Raw genomic sequence first — 21,249 nt, 5'->3', positions numbered from 1 at the left:
CTTCTAAAAAAAAAAAAAAAAGACTAACCACTTCATTAAAAACAACCAACAGTATTTGTTACTAATGATAAAATGTGAGTTTTCTAGCAAAAATTAGAATTTTAGAAAACTTGTACATACCACTTGTATGCTTGATAGTTTCCCATAAGTTAGAATTTTCTGATGAGAGTGACGGTGATAGTAAGGAATGTGACATTTTTGGGTATTTTATAATAAGATACGTTAATATTTGGATCTGTACAACTCAGTAAACAAATATTTTTCAAATGACATACAACTGCTGAGTTGTAGCCAACATAAAGTTGTAGCTGGGGAAAAAAGTGTTTTATTAAAGTGATCTAAACAGAGCAATATTTTGAAAGTATTTTGGGACTTCTACTTCCAGCTATGATGGAATAACTGGGATCAGACCTACCTTCCTGCCATAAAACTAAAATACTGGACAAAATGTCTGAAACAACTGTTTTCAGACACTGGGTAACAGGCAGCACAGGACAGTAACCCCTAAGAGAACAGAAATAAACGATGGGAGCCCTATCTTGGCACTGGCTTTCTGCCCAAAGCCATTTTCCTAAGGAAAACCCAAGCAAAACCTCAGCAGTCTCTGAGTTGAGAAGAGGAAACAATGGCAATCTGAGGGGCAGGATACTAGGAAGGAGGAAGTTGTCCAGAGAAAGACATCCACATTGAGTCTTTGGCTAAATTCAAAGCCACGTATGTAAAGGAAACTCCGTAAGTCTAAACAAAGAATGACTAGGTAACTGTAAGCTGAACAATTACCAGAGCTTACTCAGGACCTGGAGACATCTGAGTTTTGACTTGTTGAATGCATAAGGCATTCAATAAAGATATCAGAATGTAGGAGGTTCAAACTAATTCTAGAATATGATAAACTTGCCCTAACAAAGTTTAAAAACAAGCCATGAAAAGATCAAGCTGATATACAACTTTACTACTTGCCAAAACAAAGTTCAACACTCTCTAAAGGAAGACAACAAAACCAAAGCAGGGTAGGACAAAAAGAAAATCTTGGTTAAGCATGGTGGCTCATGCCTGTAATCCCAGCATTTTGGGAGGCTGAGGCAGGAGGATCGCTTGAGCCCAGGAGTTGGAAATCAGCTTAGACAACACAGCAAGACTCCGTCTCTACAAAAAACTAAAAAAATAGCTGGATGTGGTGGCACACACCTCCTGAGTAGTCCCAGTTAGGGGGCTGAGGCAGGAGGACTGTTTCTTCTATTTATGTTACTTTAACAATAGAGAAGTTTAGATTATTTTCACATTATGTCCAAGTATTATCCCAACTCTGTGACCACACATACCTGTAAAAATGGTTTGACTTGAGCAGCTCCACAGCTTCATACACTTTGTGGATGGAAAGTAGGTGAGAAGCAGCCTTGACATACTGATCCTGAAAACACAGCTGTTTGGCAAAAGCTTCCACAGCCCATAGCCACACATGGTAGCCAGCTGAAAAAATAAAAGATGGTGGTTAAAAAAACCGTTGAAGAGAAAGTAAAAACAAAACCCAGTATATTTGGGTTGAAAAGCCTTGTTTTCAGTCGATGCATTCAGCAGAACATTTAGATACCAATTCAGCCACCACTATGGATGATCTGCTTCATCTACACATTCTGAAACATCAATTGTTTGATTATGTAACACAAACAAAACAGTACAAAGTTGAAAAGATACAGAAAGGAATGTGTGAGCACAGTTAGATAAATTCCTATAATTAGAATTGACAAACCAAAGGTAACATGCTTATGTGCTTTTTTTTTTTTCTCTCTTTCCTTTTATTGTTTTTTGAGACAGGGTCTTGCTCTGTGGCTCAGGCTGGAGCGCAGTAGCACAATCATGGCTCACTGCAGCCTCAACCTCCCTGGGCTCAGGTGATCCTCCCACCACAGCCTCCCGAGTAGCTGGGACTACAGGTACATGCCACCATGCCCAGATAATTTTTTTATTTTTTGTAGAGATGGGGTTTTGCCATGTTGCCTAGGCTGGTCTCAAACTCCTGGGCTCCAGTGGCCTGCCCACCTCAGCCTCCCGAAATGCTGGTATTATAGGCATGAATCACCACACCCACTTTTTTTTTTCTTTTTTAAAGAGACAAGGTCTCATGATGTTGCCCAGGCTACAGTACAGTGGCTATTCACAGGCACAATTAACAGTGCCCTATAGGTCTGAATGCCTGGCCTTAAGCAATCCTCCTGCCTCAGCCTCCAGAGCAGCTGGGGACTACAGACTTGTGCCATTGTATCTTTAAAATTTACTAGACACGGCCAAATTGTCCTTCAAGAAGTTCTCACCAATTATGCTTTTGCCATTAAAGTGTCAGTGACTTGCTCTTTTTCACAGGGGTTGGGTTGGATTTATGAGTTTGTCTACTGCTGCAAACAGGATTAGCATTGTATCTATTTGTAAGTGATTTCAAGCTTAAGACTGGTCCTGCCAAGAGCCATCTTTAGTGGATGTATCCCAGAGATGATAGAGCTTTTAATGAAAAGAACAAACACGAAAACCATACCCGCTGGTGCCATAGCCACAAGGTTGTCTGTCAGCTCCCCTCTTTCCGCTGCGGTTTGGAGAACACCTTTGAGATCTCCTTTCCAAAGCATAAGCTGGTGAAATAACTCAGGGTGGCCATTTTCTAAGTGACCTTTTCCTGTTTGAAAGAGAGATAATGTTTGGAAGGTGTTTCAGAAACATCTATTACTGACTTGTAGAAAAAGATAAGGCAAGATAGAAGAGAAAGTGAGCTCCTAAAATATGCAGTCATTCTCTGATAGGTGTCACCTACCAGAGTGATTACAAAAGGATGTGAAGCCCACTCGGTCACTGTCCACTCACCCACCTTCATATGTACTCAGAGTGAATGCTATATGTTTAGGATCCTATGATGATGCAAGGGATGTATCAATATGTAAGTCAGTGAGCTCAAAACCTAGTTAGCTGACAGGTAAAACTAACCATTATAATATCACAGGATGGCAGCCATCAAAGAGGTGCACACAAATTATTGGGAAAGTATAAAGATGGATGGGATTACGTTGACTGGATTTGCCTCACCTTCTATATCAATCATTCTGTACAGCGTAGCCCTGTCTGTGAAAAGCCCCAGATGAAATCTTTCCTCAAGATCAGCAGACACATCTTCATTCGGTTCTGTTAATTTAAAAAGGAAAAAAATTCAGATGACGTCATTAAATTGGTTACAGTTTTCTGTCCAATAACTTCTGAATATATGTTGGAACAGCCACTTCAGACACTGAGAGAATCAGAGCTCTAACAGACACTCCTGCAGTTACAAAGGGAGCAAAACACAAAAACACTTAAAATGTTAAAAGTGAACCCAAAATCAGCACATATTTAAGTGCAGTAAAAAGCAAGCAAAACAATATTAGTAAGTAAAAGAAAGTCCTTAATATTCACTGGGACTTACCACAAGGGGATTCAATATTCATCCTTTGTCTAAAAAAAAAGTCAACTGAGTAATTTTCCAGTAAGGAAAATAATGTGAAACTAGAAGGTTAACTACGTAAGTTATAGGAAGTCATCACAAAGCTCCAAAGAGAAGGCTATGCATATAATAAAAGCACAAAACATCTCCATTAAGACACAAGAAACTGATAATAGTTTGATTATGTAATACAGACAAAACAGTACAAAATTCAAAAGAAAGAAAGAAATGGAAACCCAGGATAGTGACCACCCTTGTTAGGGTAGGGGGAGACAGTAACTGAGAGGGAGGATGGTCCTCCATTCCCGGGGAGGAGAAACAGAGGACTGGGAGGACGATTTACTTTGGAAAAAAAAATTTTTTTAAATTGTTTTTTTTAAAGTAGAGACAGGGTCTCACTATGTTGCCCAGTCTGGCCTTGAACTGAGCTCAAGTGATCCTTCTGCTTCAGCCCCTTAAGCATCTGGGATAACAGGCATGCACCACTGTGCCCGGCGAGATTTACTTTCTTTTTATACTGTTTCCATTTCATTTTATTATGTGCATCCCTTTTCCACATGTAAACTTCAAATTAAAAAAATAAAGTTATTAAAATATCAAAATAGTGGACATTAAATGAAGACTTTGAAAAACAAAAATAAAAAAACCTTTCAAAACTTTCATCAAAAGCTTTTTTTAAGAAACTGCCATATTATGGGCATATTTCCAATAAGAAAAATTTTTTTCTCCATAAGGATACTGTTCAATGGGGAAAAATAGTTGAAGGAATTTATTCATGCTGAGATATTTAGGCCAACATACCAATTCTGGCACACAGATGGCTGGGAGGAAGTAGATTTAGAATAAAAGCAGAGCACTACATCTCAAAGGCATGGCAGTGCTGACAGTGGATCACAATGGGGAGTTTGGCAGCAGGGTGTAGGGGTGTAGGGGTGTAGGGATGTGGAGGGAAGGGAAGGCTGGAGAACATAAAAATACAGAAAACAATTTTAGACATTTCTTTGGGCATTCATTCAATAGCTAAGTAAACATCCCTTATATGTCAGTCCCAGAAGACTATGGATGGGCCAAGGGAGTACATTTTTGTACCTTTGGAGTGCTTTGCAGTTGCTAGTACCAAACAGTCCTGATGAAGCTCCTCTTTGGATCTGTGGTCCAGGCTTGTACTCAGGGGAAGCAAGGAACGAGCTTTTCTCTTCTTGATTAAGGCTTCTGAAATGTAATAAAAGTACACACTATCTGAAGGAGAGCTGATCAGAAACATAAAACGGAATGCCTATTGTGTGAATGTAACCTACTGGCAGGATGATGCCACAGGCACAGAAAGTTCCTCCTCCTAATAAAGAAGCTTTCAAAATAAATTTGCTGGGGGCATTGTTCACAATACACACAAAAACGCTCTTGCTAACATTTATGATGTAATATCAACAACTGCAAAACATTTCAGCAAGTGCTAAAAAAAATTCAAAAGCATGACCCAAAATGGAAGGCAGGGTGCAGTGGCTCATGAATGTAATCCCAGCACTTTGGGAGGCTGAGGCGGGCAGATCACTTGAGGCCAGGAGTTTGAGACCAGCCTGGCCAACATGGTGAATCCCCACCTCTACAAAAATTAGCTGGGCGTGGTGGCAGGTGCCTATAATCCCAGCTACTTGGGAGGCTGAGGCAGGAGGATCGCTTGAGCCCGGGAGGCTGAGTTCATAGTGAGTCGAGAGTGCGCCACTGCACTCTAGCCTGGGCAACTGGAGTGAAAATCTATCTCAAACAAAAAACAAACAAAAAACCCATAATCAGAAAACCCACAAATATTTTGAACCTAAAAAAACAAGCAAGAAACCACACTGTTTTTTGACAGTTGCATGTAATATTTTGGGCTGCTTTAATAAAATACTGTATTTAAATTACTAGATACCAACCTGGCTTCTCTTTTGGTGGCTCCTTTTTCAGTAAAATGACTTTGTTATTAATGGTGACTTTTGACTTTTCAAAGCCTGAGGAAACCGGAGTGCAGATAACTGGTTCTCTGATAACTGGTTCTCTAGAAACTACATCATGGAGGAAAAAGGAAAAAAAAAGTTGAGGATAAAAATAATACAGAATTTCAGTTCTTTTTAAAAATTAAGAGCCATTCCAAGCTCAGCAATACAATCAATTCATCTATTACCAAAACTTTTGAGATAAAATACATTGGAAGGGAAGTAGGGATAGTTTTCCCTTCCCCATCTCCCAAACTAGCTGTTTTCAGGAATCTGTATGTCTATTACTGTGGTTTTTTTTATTTTTTATTTTTTTTTGACACGAAGTCTCACTCTGTTGCCCAGGCTAGAACTCAGTGGTGCGATCTCGGCTCACTGCAAGCTCTGCCTCCTAGGTCCAAGCAATTCTCCTGCCTGAGCCTCGTCAGTAGCTGGGACTACAGGCACAAGCCACCATGCCTGGCTAATTTTTGTATTTTTAGTAGAGACGAGGTTTTGCCATGTTGGCCAGGGTGGTCTCAAACTCCTGACCTCAGGTGATCCACCCGCCTCTGCCTCCCGAAGTGCTGGGATTACAAGTGTGAGCCACCGCTCCCGGCTTACTTTGAACTGTTTGTTTTTTTTTTTTGGTTAGAGATAAGGTATAACTCTGTTGCCCAGGCTGGAGTGTAGTGGTGTGATCACAGTCACTGAGGCCTTAACCTCCTGGGCTCAGGTGACCCTCCCCTCCTCAGTTTCCCAGAGTGGCTAGGACTATAGGCATAAGCCATTATCTTGGCAATTTTTACATTTTGTGCATAGATGGGGGTTCCCTATGCTGCTTAGGCTAGTCTCAAGCTCCTGGGCTGATGCGAGTCTCCTTCCTTAGCCTCCCATAGTGCTGGGATTACAGGCATGAACCACCATGCCTGCCTTACTTTGAACTTTGACTAAGGAAAAAGCTTCCAGCCCTCAACAACTTTACACCATAAGCCAAGGAGTTCCTATACTTTGCTCAAGTGACAAAGCACTTTTTACATTTTTAGGTCATAAAGTACTAATTGCGTATTTCATTATACTAACAAGGAGTAACTTTAATAATAGAGAATACTAGGTGTATGCAATATGGTATCACAATCCGGAGCACAATAACTTTTTAGGAACAACTTGTTGATCCATGTTTTGTATAGCCATTTTGTGAAAGGAAGGTTCTTTAAAAAAAGAAAAATAAAGAGATGTAGGATCTTGCTGTGTTGCCCAGGCTGGCCTCAAGCGGTCCTCCTGCCTCAGCCTCCTGAGCAGCTGGGACTAGAGGTATGTGCCACTGTACCCGACTAGAAAAGCATTTTGATGAGCCAAAATAATAAATCCATTAGGCTTTTGCTCTTTATTTACCCCAACTATGTGTCTAACAGCTATCCCTTGGGATGGAGAGCATCAGGAATGCCTTGTATCCTATATTCTAGTCATTTTAATTCTGTCACATCAATGTATTCTGTTTTAGAATTAAGCATGAGTCATTGCTTCTGCTTACAATGTTTGCTATTTAATAATTTATTTTAACAGGGACCAGATATTTAAGGTAATACTTTAAGGTAAGGTACAAAATAAAAAGAGTGCTAAAATTTTTACCTAAAAACAGTTTTTCTGTTAGTGATAGAACACTGTTTTGTGAGAAATCTGAGAACCACCACTATAGCTTAACTCACTAGAAGAAACTAATAACCATTCCACATTTTTTCTGTGAGAAGACAGAAAGCCACGTACAAACTCCAGGTAAGAGGGTTTGAGAGCTTGCAAGTTCCCACAGTGGTGGTAGCTTCTAGGTCAGACATTTGTAACAGGGACAGTGGTTTCTTTCACCAAATGTGGCCACTGATGTCATACTGTTAAAACTTTTCCCATGTAAGTTCCTATGTACACAACTACCCAAGCTTCACTTTGTCCCATGGTTTTACCTCGCTCAAGGTAAATAAGAAGTTTTCTCTATAGAACTTTACTATTTCCACTGCAAACATCCACTAGAACCCTTTTAAAACTTCAAAGATGTTTATTTTAGAGACTTGAATAAAGCTTGGAAAAAACAAAACAAAACAAAAACAAAACTAATGCTGTTTCCAAGAGTTGGAAAAATGGGAACAGCGAAGTTTCAAACTGAGTAAGGACCTAGCTTAGTCTCCTAGACATGACCACGAAATCCCAGTGACACACAGGATTCTGCCATATACCCGCTGGAGCGAGGCCACAGGGTAATTCCGGCTCCCGTGCTTCCTCCTCCCCTTCTTGGTCTGACACACCATTCTCCACAGGTCCCAAGTTCTCCTTCATGCTCTCTTCTTCATTTCCATCAATCGATTCCAGCTTTACAGGAGTTCTCAAGGTGGGCTTTTTCTTCTTTTTGGGCTTTGGCTTAGGTTGAGAGAGCCGTTTTTTCTCTAATTCAATACTTTTTTTGCCTACAAGAATCACAATAAAGAAGCACAGACTACAGTATACATTCTTGGTAAAAAGCACTCTAGGTGGTAAACTCCAATATCTCATTATTCTTTAATAGCATTTTAACCCATTCCCTTTCTTCCCAATGAACTTTTAGAGTTATATTATCACAATATTAACTAAACGCTTTTGAGATTTCATTAAATCATAAACATGATGCCCAACAACACCCAAATATTTTAGTGTGTGTCTTAAGAACAAGGACATGCTCCAACATCACCACAGTACAACCACGGAAATCAAGAAATTAACATGGCTCATTACTGCCATCTACTCCGTACACTCTAAGTTCTGCCAATTTTACCCACATGTCTTTTTTTTTTTTTTTTTTGAGACACAGTTTCGCTCTTCTTGCCCCAGCTGGAGTGCAATGGCGTGATCTTGGCTCACCGCAACCTCTGCCTCCCGGGTTCAAGCGATTCTCCTGCCTCAGCCTCCTGAGTAGCTGGGATTACAGGCACGCGCCACCACGCCCAGCTAATTTTTGTATTTTTAGTAGAGACGGAGTTTCACCATGTTGGTCAGGCTGGTCTCAAACTCCCGACCTCAGGTGATCTGCCCACCTTGGCCTCCCAAAGTGCTGAGATTACAGGCGTGAGCCACACGCCCGGCCTACCCAGATGTCTTTTATAGCAAAAGGAATCAGTCAAGGATCACAGTACATTTGGTTGTCATGCCTTTCTGGTTCCCTTCAGCCTGGAACAGTTAGTTGCATGTTTTCCTTTGACTTTCATAATTTGAAACTTCTGAAGATTACAGGACAGTTATTTTGTCCAATTTCCCTCAATTTAGGTCTGCCAGATGTTTTTCATGACTAGATCTAGGGTATGCATCTTTAGCTGGAATGCACATTAGTGCTGCTGTGTTCATCCAGGGCAATCTATGAGGTAGCAGCTAATTTTTATTTGTCCCATTTGGTTTACTTTGATCACTTGATTAAGGGGGTGTCTTGCAAGTTACTCCCTAAAAGGGTATTTCCCCTGTTTAACTACTAGGTATTTGCATCTACTAGTTTTAGTATTCATGGATGTTTCTTGATTAAAAATTGTTACCATGATGACTGCCAAATGGTGAGTTTGTTTTTTTCTTTTGTTTTGAGACAGGCTCTTGCTCTGTTGTCTGGGCTGGAGTACAGTGGCAGAATCTCAGTTCACGGCAGCCTTGACCTTCCAGGCTCAATCAATCCTCCTGCCTCAGCCTCTTGAACAGCTGGAACTACAAGTGTGCAATACCATGCCTGGGTAATTTTTGAACTTTTTTTTTTTTTTTTTTTTTTTGTAGAGGCGGGGTTTTGTCATGTTGGCCAGGCTGGTATTAAACTCCTGGGCTCAAGTGATCAGCTCACCTCCCAAAGTGCTGGGATTACAGATGTGAGCTGCTGCGCCTGGCCCACAGGGTGAACTTCTAATTCCAGGACTTCACTCTACATTCTACCACAAGGAAGAGCTTGACATCCAGTTGGCATCCTACCATGAGGAAGAGCTTGTGCTCCTCCCCATTTATTTACTGTATCAGTCTGGACTCAGGAATTCTTCCATTACTATTCTATTTTCATTTTTAAGGTTTCTACATTTACATTTTAAGGTTTTTATCCTTTGCTTACTTTAAAATCATCTTTATTGAGGGGTAATATAATAAAATACACCCATTTTTTAATACGTTGATGAGTTGTGACAGATGTATGTAGTCACATCACCCTACCACAATTACCTTTGTACCAATCTAATATTTCCATCAAGCCTCTTTGTGGTAAGACATACCCCCTGCTTGAGCCCTAGGCAATCACTAATTTGCTCTCACTGTGGTTTAGTTTTGCCTGTTGAAGAATTTCACATACACGGGGTGCAGTGGCTCAGGCCTATAATCCCAGCACTTTGGGAGGCTGAGGTGGGCAGATCACCTGAGGTCAGGAGTTCAATCCCAGCCTGGCCAACATGGTGAATCCCTCTATCTACTAAAAACACAAAAAATTAGCTGGGTGTGAGGCACGTACCTGTAGACACAGCTACTCAGGAAGCTGAGGCAGGAGAATTGCTTGAACCTGGGGGGTGGAGGTTGTAGTGAGCCAAGAGTGTGCCATTGCACTTCAGGCTGGGTGACAGAGTTTCAAAAAAAAAAAAAGAATTTCACATAAACAGAATTAGACAGTATATAGTCTTTTGTGCCTAGCTGCTTCTGCTTGGCATAATGTTTTTCTAGATTCATCAATTTTATTCTTTATCAGTTGTTACCTTCTTTTTATTGTGGAGTAGAAGCCTACTGTAGGAATATACTGCAATTAATTCATTTATCTGATGATGGACATTTGGATTGTTATCAGTTTTTGGTCATCACAGATAAAGTTACTATGAACATTCTTTTACAAGTCTTTATGTGGACATATCATTTCATTTCTTTGGGTGTAAATTTCTAGTTAATATATTCTTTCATTTAAAAAAAAAAAAAAATTATTTCACAGAGACAATGTCTCCCTATGTTGCCCAGGCTAGTCCTGAACTCCTGGACTCAAGCCATCCTCCTGCCTTGGCATCCCAAAGTGTTGGGATTATAGGAGTGAGCCACCATGCTTGGCCAATTTTTCCTATTTGCTTTTATTTTGTAATTTTTGGTAGAGATGGGATCTCGCGCTGTTGCCAGGCTGGTCTCAAACTCCTGGCCTTAAGTGATCCTCTAGCCTTGGCTTCCCAAAGTGCTGGGAATATAGACATGAGCCACTGTGCCCAGCAGTTGCTTAATATATTTTGTCTAGCTTTCTAGTTGCTTATGGCAAATCTGATACCAATTAATCTTTCTTAGCCAGAAATGGAATTTTCCTCTTACTTTATTTTCAACAATTGTCCCAGATTTGGTCAGTGGGAGCCTCTTGAAGCTGTTTCTTTTATCCTTTTGACATGTCTCCTGAATTCTTTGAGTACTGCCTTCCTTTGTGGCATAAGAATATTCCAGGTTCAGTTTGCATTCTTCCTGTCCCAGCCCGGAAAGAGCCACTTATCCAAGAAACCACGGACACTTTTAGTGGAGAATGTCATTTAGAAACCAAGATTTGGGCTGGGCACGGTGGCTCATGCCTGTAATCCCAGCACTTTGGGAGGCTGGTGGGCAGATCACTTGAGGCCAGGAGTTTGAGATCAGCCTGGCCAACATGGCTAGACCCCACCTCTACTAAAAATACAAAAAAATTAGTCAGGCGTAGTAGTGCACACCTTTAGTTCCAGCTACTAGGGAGGCCGAGGTGCGAGAATCGCTTTAACCCAGGAGATGGAGGCTGCAGTGAGCCAAGATCACGCCACTACATTCCAGTCTGGGCAACACAGCGAGACTCTGTCTCAAAAAAGAAACCAAGACTGAGTGCCAGGTATGCTCTTTCCTATTGTGGGTGGTGGTGTTCTCAAGCCCTTGTGGCTGCCTTCTTGCTTAGGCTCAGATACCTGCCATAATGACACTAACGCCCTACACGAATGTCTTCCTTGCTGAATCCTGATCAACTCAATTATTAAGAAAGGGAGAAAAAGAATTAAATAAGCTCTAGACTCTGACTGACCTTGAGGAGGCCGGGAATGATCTTGCATGGAAGTGAGCCACTTGTGCACACAAAAGTCATCTGCCCCTGAATAGATGCAGTCTGGATCCAAAGGAGACCACGTCACACAAAGCAGTCGACCTCGATGTCCTCGGAAATTGCACAGGGGCTCTTCCCGGAGAGCATCCCACACCTAAACCCAAAAGCACATGGCTGAATAGACATTTTCTGGTTTTCTATTGTTTGGGGGGTATGTTTTCTAACTAAAAAACAAAAACAAACAAAAAACAATCTGCAGCCTCTTATTTCCTCACATGATTTGGAGTTTTCTCTAAGAAGTTCAATTTCAGAAGAGTACTATTTCCTGTGAGAGACTTCTGTGCTCGGAGATGTATAGACATTCCTATGGGGATGATTTTGAATGAGCTTCTACTGGTGTCCTATGGATTCCACTGTCTTGAACCAAAACTGTATGTTAACTTTTGGGCTTGAGATTTTGGTATCATGAAGAAAATAACCCACATCTAGTACAGAAATTAGAGTTCTAATTTCTCATAGATGATTCTTAATTGGCCAACTTCCTTTCTATTTCTTGAATTATTCTGAACTCAGTTTCACAGAAGGCAGCCCTTTGCAGCTCTTACCTTTGTGCAGATAGTTCAATTACAACTCAACACTGAGACAGAGAGACATCACAGGTGTTAGGTCTCCAGCTCCTAACACCTATTCTAGTTCTGATATCCAGAAGTCCTCCTCATAGATCTGGCCTGGCATTTCATCTTTATTTATTTAGAACTTGGACATTTCTGACTTAACAATTTATTATTAAAAATTGTTTTGTGATTTTTAGCCAACATTTCAGTGTCTGAACAGAAGAGAGTACTTTGCATACATATTAGTCCACCATACTGACAGGGAGTCAGAATGAAATCTGTAAAAATGTTAGAGTTAGCTAGTTCCTATCAATACTTTCCCCTCCATCTAAGTAAAAAAACCCCAGTCTTAGCCTGCTGACGGCCCAGCTATGTGGAATGAAAGAAACTAAAATGCCTCTAAAGCCAGAAAATCTCCTTCTGTAGATGATAATGGGGGAGGGAAAACCTGTTCACAACCAGGGGAAAAGAAGAAAGAATTTGTTAGAGTACACAGTGAGGGACCCACAGGGACAAGGACACAATAGTACCTGGGCTGTACCATCATAGGAAGCAGATACCAGCCTTCCATCATGATGTGGGCTCCACGACACACTGGTAATCTTGGCTGTATGCCCTGAGAGGGTGCGGTAGGGCTCCGTAATGGTCACTGGAGACTCAGGGCTGCTCTCTAAAAGGCAAGGGAGAGACGTCACTGCTGCTACTAATAATAACAAAAAAACAAAACAAAAAGTACACCCAGGAAGGCATTCCCATGGCAAGAATCAAGATTTTGCCATACATTTTCCAGGTGATTTTTTTTTGAGATGGAGTTTTACTCTTGTTGCTCAGGCTGGAGTGTAATGGTGCAATCTTGGCTCACTGCAACCTCCGCCTCCCGGGCAAGCAATTCTCCTGCCTCAGCCTCCCAAGTCTAGGTGAGTTTTAGCAGGCAACATTGTTAGTTATTAAGAGTGTGGGCACATCCACAGTGCTTAGCATACAGATTACCATCAGATGTGTTAGGTCTCATTATCACTCATAGGATATTCTAGCTAAAATGTGTAATTTGAATACAGTCATGAGAAAATACCAGACAAATGCAAAATGAGAAAGCATCTACAAAACGAGTGCCCTATCTTCCTCAAAAACGTCACGTAAGATTTTAAAAAGTCTGGCTTGGCCAGGCGTGTTGGCTTACGCCTATAATCCCAGCACTCTGGGAGGCCAAGGTGGGCAAATTGCTTGAGTTCAGGAGTTCAAGACCAGCCTGCAGAAACCCTGACTCTACTAAAATACAAAAATTAACCGGGTGTGTTGGTGCACACCTATAGTCTCAGCTACATGGGAGGCTGAGATGGGTGGATTGCTTGAGCCTGGGAGGCAGAAGTTGCAGTGAGCTGAGATCATGCCACTGAACTCCAGCCTGGGTGTCAGAGTGAGACTGTCTCCAAAAAAAAAAAAAAAAAAAAAAAAGGAAAAACACAAAAACCAAAAACCAACCTAGCCAGGCATTGTGGTGTGCGCCTGTAGTACCAGCTACTCAGGAGGCTGAGGTGGGAGGATGGTTTGAGCCCAGGAGTTGGAGGCTGTCGTGAGCTATAACTGCACCACTACACTCCAGCCTGAACAATACAATGACACCCAGTTTCTAAAAAATAAATACATACTTTTTTTTTTTTTTTTGAGACGGAGTTTCACTCTTGTCTCCCAGGCTGGAGTGCAATGGTGTGATCTCGGTTCACTGCAACCTCCGCCTCCCAGGTTCAAGCCATTCTCCTGCCTCAGCCTCCTGAGTAGCTGGGATTACAGGCACGTGCCACCACGCTCAGCTAAGTTTTGTATTTTTAGTAGAGATGGGGTTTCACCATGTTGGCCAGCCTGGTCTCGGACTCCTGACTTCAGGCGATCCGCCCATCTTGGCCTCCCAAAGTGCTAGGATTATAGGCGTGAGCCACCACGCCTGGCCTAAATAATTTTTAAAAGGCTGAGAAATTATTATAGATGAAAGGAGACTAAAGAGATATGACAACAAAATGCAAATAGGTGATCTTGTGTTTGAATTTGCGCTGCAGAAAAAAAGAACTACTATTAAGGACATTATTGGATCAACTGACACAACTAGGATATGGGTGGCCGATTAAATTATTTTATTTTTTTTAAAAGAGCTTAGGTCTTACTCTATCTATGGCCAAGGGTGGAGTACAGTGACAGTCATAGCTAACTGCAGCCTCCAACTCCTGGGCTGAAGGGATCCTCCCACCTCAGCCTGTGAGTAACTGGGCCTATAGGTACCCATTATGTCCAGCTTTAAAACTTTTGTAGAGATGGGGTTTTGCTACATTGCTCAGGATGGTCCCGAACTCCTGGCCTCAAGTGATCATTCTGCCATGGCCTCCTAAAGTGTTTGGATTATAGGAATGAGCTACCACGCCTAGCCTAAACTATTTGTTTAAATTGACAAATAATAGGTGTATATATTTTAAGGGAAAGATGAAACTCTTGTATATTAAACTAACAAACCGGTAATGGGTAGGAAAAACTATATACACACACGCACACAGAATAAAGCCAATATGATAACACATCAAAAATTGTTGCATCTATTAACAGGAAAAAATATGACATTTCTTTGTACAATTTTTGTAACTTTCCTCTAAGTCTAAATTATTTCAAAATAAGAAGGTAAAAATTAAATGAAATAGATTCTGCCAGTTTTCTTCCTTTCTCTATTATTTAGTAGATACGATATGAAGTAGATGATTAATTTAGAATTCCAATAATAGTTGTAAGGACCAGAATCAGCTTTCTTTTTTTTTTTGGTTGAGACAGAGTCTCACTTTGTCACCCAGGCTGGAGTGCAGTGGCCAGATCTCAGCTCACTGCAAGCTCCGCCTCCCGGGTTCATGCCATTCTCCTGCCTCAGCCTCCCGAGTAGCTGGGACTACAGACGCCCGCCACCTCGCCCGGCTAGGTTTTTGTATTTTTTAGTAGAGACGGGGTTTCACCGTGTTAGCCAGGATGGTCTCGATCTCCTGACCTTGTGATCTGCCCGTCTCGGCCTCTCAAAGTGCTGGGATTACAGGCTTGAGCCGCCGTGCCCGGCCCAGAATCAGCTTTCTAACCTAAGTTCATTAGTTATATACTGTCACTATTTATTACCAGGAAAATACATCTACATTTTAAATCATTTTCCATATGGCTTTTAACTCAGTACAGTCACTACTAGAACCAAAAATATTTTTTCTTGTTACACATAGGATTCTTAGAAAACTACTGAAGTAAATTCTAGAGAAATAAAAAATGTAACTATTTTCACTATGGCTGAGAGCACATATTTTCTAGCACTCTGAAAACAGTTTAGTGTCAGATTATAATTTCTTCATATTAGAATAAAAAGTAATCCCACTTCACTCTTATTTACAAATGGCTCTTATGACCACCTACTATGGTTTTCCCAGGCGCCGAAGGGGCCTCAATGAAACTTAAGATTCCTTATGGAATAAATCATACTCATACGAAGATTAACTCATTATAGGCCAGGCGCAGTGGCTCAGGCCTGTAGTCCCAGCACTTTGGGAGGCCAAGGCGGGCAGATCACCTGAGGTTGAAGTTTGAGACCAGCCTGACCAACGTGGCGAAACCATGTCTCGACTAAAATACAAAAAGTTAGCCAGGCATGGTGGCGTGTGCCTGTAGTCCCAGCTACTTGGGGGGTTGAGGCAGGAGAATCGCTTGGACCTGAAAGGTGGAGGGTGCAGTGAGCCGACATTGTCCCACTGCACTTCAGCCTGGTGACAGAGTAAGACTCCGTCTCAAAAAAAAAAAAAAAAGGTTAACTCATTAAGCATGGAATAGTACTTGCTAGAACACATACAGACACTGCAATTAGACACTCTAAAGTTGAAACTAGGCTCTATCATATATTAGCGATGATACTTGCTCGAATAAGTTAGTTAACCTTTCTGGGCCTCAGTTTAATTAATCACTGGGAAAATGAGGATAACATTACCTATCACCCTCACAGGATTTTAAGAATCAGGTGCAATCAAACACGGGAATGAAGAATATGTCCTGTGTTTGTGTGTAACACTCAAAAACTGCTGGAGGAAGTATTAAATGGCATAATGTTTTTGGAGAGCTGCTTAACAATAACTATAAAAAACTACATTCTTTTACCTAGCAATTCCACTTCTAGAATTTTCTGTACGAAAATGATTCAATCATGTTCATGAAGATATATGTATAAGGCAGTTTATTGTAATAGTACTTAAATTGTAAAAAAATAAATACATAATTTGAAGGTCATTCAATTGTGGAATGGATAAATTATGGTATGCCCACATAATGGAGTGAACAGATAATTTTTTGTTTTAATTTTTATTTTTTGTATAGATGGGGTCTCACTACATTGCCCAGGCTGGTTTCAAACTCCTGGTCTCAAACTATCCTTCCACTATGGCCTTCCAAAGTACTAGGATTATAGGCATGAGCTACCGTGCCTGGCCGACAGATATTTGTTAATAATAGCAAAATAGATCCTCATGTACTGACATAAAAATATGTCCATGATAAATATTATAAATTTAGAGGAAAAAACTGCAAGCAGTATATATTATATATAGTAATTTCTTTTTAGCCAGGAACAAAGATTATTCTTTCACACAAGTACACAGGAGGGCAAACCTATTAACATATACTAACGTATATACATATGTAGGCTATGACTTTATAAAATCTAGAGAAAATATGAAGCAAACTAGTAACACTGGTTATTGAATAAGATTTTATCTTATCATTTTTTAAACTTCATGTTTTTTCTTTCTTTTTTGAGATAGGGTATGCTCTGTCACCCAGGCTAGGATGCAGTGGTACAAATATAGCTCACTGCAGCCTCAAACTCCTGGGATCAAATGATTCTCCCAGCTCAGCCTCCCAAGTAGCTGGCACTACAGGCGTGCACCTCTAACCCGGCAAATTTGTTTTTTATTTCTAATTTTCTGTAGAGACAGAGCCTCACTGTTTAACAGGCTGGTCTCAAAATCCTGGCCACAAGTAATCTCGCTGTGGCCTCCCAAAGTGCTGGGATTACAGGTGTGAGCAACTGTGCCTGGCCAACTTCAGATTCTGTCACCATTTTTGTCATGTTTGAAAGAATTTTAAAATAAGATGAATCTATTACTTTTGAAACAGAAAACGTAGTAAGAATAATATTTATTATAATGTCAAAAATAAAGTAAAAAGTGACAAAGATTAGAATGGAACGTAGCTGAACAAACGGTATCATCCCCAGTACGAAAGAAACCAAAGTTACCTATGACAGTCTTCAGGTTGTGCACATAAATGACTGCATTGTTGGAGCCAGAGGCCATCAGATAGCTCAGCTCTGGCTGGCTGCCATGCTCATGATGCCAGCTAATGGTATTCACAAGCTTGTGATGTTGTTGGATAGTACAGATCAGTTTCAGGTTGGGAACCTGAAATATTTCTATTGATCTGGAATAAGAAACACATCAAAACAAGAAAGATGGATGATCAAATTACAAGTTACAGTGCAAACAGTAGCTCCCTCATTCCATCAGTCAAGGAAAGATGAGGTAGAAAAGGATAACCCTTTCTATTACTGCAAAGATCATTCTCTCATAAAAAATCAAGTATAAAAAGTTATTCTCCAAAAAGTATATTCAGCTTTTAAAAATTCTAGCAATATCCTAACAATTCTTTTCTTAAAAAAATTAATTTTTGGCTGGGCGCGGTGGCTCACGACTGTAATCCCAGCACTTTGGGAGGCCGAGGTGGGCGGATCATGAGGTCAGGAGATCGAGACCATCTTGGCTAACACGGTGAAACCCCATCTCTACTAAAAATACAACAAAATTAGGCAGGCAGGTGGCGGGCACCTGTAGTCCCAGTTACTTGGGAGGTTGAGGCAGGAGAATAGCGTGAACCCAGGAGGCAGAGCTTGCAGCAAGCCAAGATCGCGCCACTGCACTCCAGCCTGGGTGACAGAGCGAGACTCCCTCTCAAAAAAAAAAAAAACTAATTAAAAAAAAATTTTAACTTTCCACATTACCTCAGTGTAACAATCTCCTAGCATTCTAATGATGCTTGATAAAATTGTGTTCATCAGGCCTTTATGACAAATGATGATAGGGAGAAGCTAAAAGAATTAACAGATCAATGGCTGAATTAGGACTGTGTTACTATGATTAACATTGGTCAGGACATAGACCTAAAAAGCATTTCTGACTAGGCTTACTTTAAACAAATGGAATGAGATTTAGGCAGTTCAACATAGGAGGTGACCGTTTTGTGAGGCACAAGACAGCCAAAATACAATGTAGTCAAATACTCTCAATGGACTGAAAATATCTAAATAATTCTGTAGTTCTCAAAGACACAGGGCACTCTCAGATCAGCAGAGGATATCAAGAATAAATCAAAATACCAAATACAACTGGGCCTCCCCAGCTAACGTTACAGACGGCATTAGTCAGCTTGTGACCAAATATATGTGCAATCGCAAATTTTTGTATCTTAAAGAAGCAAATACATACCCATCTTCATTGCCAAGAGCCATGATTTTGCCATCTGCTTTCCAACTTATCTCTGTGTGTACAGGCAATTTGTACTAGAAAGCAGAACAAACCAATCTTGATTATAAACATATCTCACAAATCAACAATGACAGCATGAGAAAAAAAAAAACCCTAGAGTTTAAAAACGTTTTAATTATACAACAGCTATTCTTGTAAATAATCTACATAATTAGTCAAAGGATTACTAAGAACACGCATTCTAATTCTCATTTCCTAACTGGGTCAAAAAAACAAAACAAAACAAAAAACAAAAAACCCCCAAGGCCAATAAGTACTAAATGTTTACAATGCTTAACCTTGTGAAATATATACTTAATTAAACTGATCTGTGCCCATCAGCTTTGACAACATGGGGACCATGGGTCCTTAAAGAAAGCTATATAGACTCTCCTTGTTTTCTATCCTTTCAAAGCTTCTTTCCCTGAATCATTTCCCTCACATATCTATATGCTGGTGTTCCCCAAGGCTGCCTGGGCCGCCTTCTCTTGTTAATTGTCTCTTTAGCCCACTCATTCATGCCCACAGCTTCTTCATCTATCATTACTATGAAGGGATTCCAAATTTCTATTTCCAGTTCAGACACCTAGTATGAACTTCTGATCCACACATTCAAGTGTTAATAAACTAAGAGTCTTAGGAACAGGAATTTTGTCTCTTTTACTCATTGCTGAATGTTAATGTTTAGATAAAATTAAAGACAATGAGGGAATATAGACAATTCAATTTATAACTAAATGTTAGTTTTATACTAGCCATAAAAGTAATGAGCAACAATATAAAAATGCTCACTGGGGCTGGGCATGGTGGCTCACGCCTATAATCCCAGCACTTTGGGAGGCCAAGGTGGGTGGATCACTTGAGGCCAGGAGTCCGAGACCAGAGCCTGGTCAACATGGTGAAACCCTGTCTCTACTAAAGACACAAAAATTAGCCAGGCTTGGCACGTGTTTGTAATCCCAACTACTCAGGTAGCTGAGACATGAGAATCACGTAAATCCGGGAGGTGGAGGCTGCAGTGAGCCAAGATCGCATCACTGCACTCCAGCCTGGGTGACAGAACGAGGCTCTGTCTCAAAAAATAAATAAGTAAATAAATAAAAATACTCATTCGAAAGGGGTAAGGAGGCCAAGGCAGGTGGATCACTTGAGCTCAGAAGTTCAAAACCAGCCTGGCCAACATGGTGTAACCCCATCTCTACTTAAAAATACAAAAATTAGCTGGGCATGGTGGCCTATGCCTGCAGTCCCAGATACTTGGGAGGCTGAGGCAGGAGAATCTCATGAACCTAGGAGGCCGGAGGTTGCAGTGAGCCGAGATCACGCCACTGCACTCCAGCCTAAGCGACAGAGCAAGACTCTGTCTCAAAAAAAAAAAAAAGAAAAGAAAGGGTAAGGAAATTTCAACATTTAAGGTATGACTTTAAAAGACAGTTCTGGCACATACTGACAGAATGATAACGCAAATGTAATTAAACGTGGGAATCTGGATAAAGGATATAAGCAAATTATGTGTATTATTTTTGTAGCTTTGTGTAAATCTAAAATCATTTTACCAGAAAATTAAAAACAAAATGACAATTTTGTCTTGAGTAAAACACCACGCAGTTGCATTTGGACACTATATTAATGTTATTTTTACCACGGCATCACTTTGGTGAAAGTAGTTGGCCTGAAAAGGATGCTCTACACCTAACCCCTGAAAGTTTATAATAAATCATTGTTGCAATTGAGACAAACCTTTTTTGTTTCCGTCTTTTTTTTTTTTTTTTTTTGCCTCATACTCACTGTCTGAGAGGTACTTCTTTGTTTTATTCAAGGATAAAGACTCCTAAGATACATAACTCACAAATTCACGCACAGCCTTATAAGAATATTTAAGAAATCTGACTTAGTATGATGATGGTAATCTCTAATATCATTTATTCTGCAGGATGGGAAACCCAGAGGGATCTGTGATATAGAAAGAAAAGACTTTAGGACCACAAGAACTCACTTTGATTGAATTGGTGTCCCTGATGAGTTTGTTGATGTCAAAGGCTTCTCCACTAAGCTTCCAGGGGTTATGCTGTAAGACAATCCCTTCTCCTCCACAGCTGTATAAAGCAAGGGAAGGTCTGTCTCCTTCTCCTGTATGAAATAAGAAAAGAAACTTATCAGTTTTGTACTTCACCAGCTTAACTATTTGTTGCTATAGTGTGACTATATCATACTATATAGTTGTTTTAAAAGAACTATATGTTTGAAACATTCTAATACACTGGAATAAAATCACTGTTCTTTCCATCTGAACACAGTTGTTGGGAACAGAAGTAAAAAAACTATGCTACTATAATTCTAGGTTAATTTATGTGATGCAACATATCTGCTTTAAACATTCTTCTGGTATTCATAATAATAGGGGTCCAAAAGCTGGGATCAGAAAACAAACAGATATGTTCTCAAAGCAAGGCTTCTGAGAATTTGCTTTTTCTTCCAGAAATGAGTACTCTTTGGGAATTATATAGCACAGTAGGACTTTCTATGTCTTATAACAATGAGATGTCATCAAAGCAGTGATTTCCTTAGTATCACAGCAATCCTCTTA

At 40.4% G+C, this 21,249-nt stretch overlaps 1 protein-coding gene across 2 annotated transcripts in view; it reads right to left on the bottom strand.

The window, feature by feature from the left end:
• GEMIN5 (gem nuclear organelle associated protein 5) overlaps positions 1 to 21,249 on the bottom strand; it is a 49,502-nt gene that overhangs the window by 12,425 nt on the left and 15,828 nt on the right. For both annotated transcript variants that reach the window (XM_008015111.3, XM_008015110.3), the window contains exons 11-21: positions 20,659 to 20,792; positions 18,624 to 18,697; positions 17,381 to 17,562; positions 12,618 to 12,757; positions 11,456 to 11,627; positions 7,647 to 7,874; positions 5,380 to 5,508; positions 4,553 to 4,675; positions 3,073 to 3,168; positions 2,531 to 2,668; positions 1,323 to 1,470 (exon numbers count right to left, since the gene is read on the bottom strand). In XM_008015111.3, the coding sequence (XP_008013302.1) occupies positions 1,323 to 1,470; positions 2,531 to 2,668; positions 3,073 to 3,168; positions 4,553 to 4,675; positions 5,380 to 5,508; positions 7,647 to 7,874; positions 11,456 to 11,627; positions 12,618 to 12,757; positions 17,381 to 17,562; positions 18,624 to 18,697; positions 20,659 to 20,792 (1,564 nt within the window). The remainder of the gene's footprint in view (positions 1 to 1,322; positions 1,471 to 2,530; positions 2,669 to 3,072; positions 3,169 to 4,552; positions 4,676 to 5,379; positions 5,509 to 7,646; positions 7,875 to 11,455; positions 11,628 to 12,617; positions 12,758 to 17,380; positions 17,563 to 18,623; positions 18,698 to 20,658; positions 20,793 to 21,249) is intronic.

The sequence above is a fragment of the Chlorocebus sabaeus genome, chromosome 23, assembly GCF_047675955.1.
Source record: "Chlorocebus sabaeus isolate Y175 chromosome 23, mChlSab1.0.hap1, whole genome shotgun sequence".
Lineage (NCBI taxonomy): Eukaryota > Metazoa > Chordata > Mammalia > Primates > Cercopithecidae > Chlorocebus > Chlorocebus sabaeus.
Note: the sequence above shows the minus strand (reverse complement) of the source record. Positions and strands in the feature narration are given on the sequence as shown.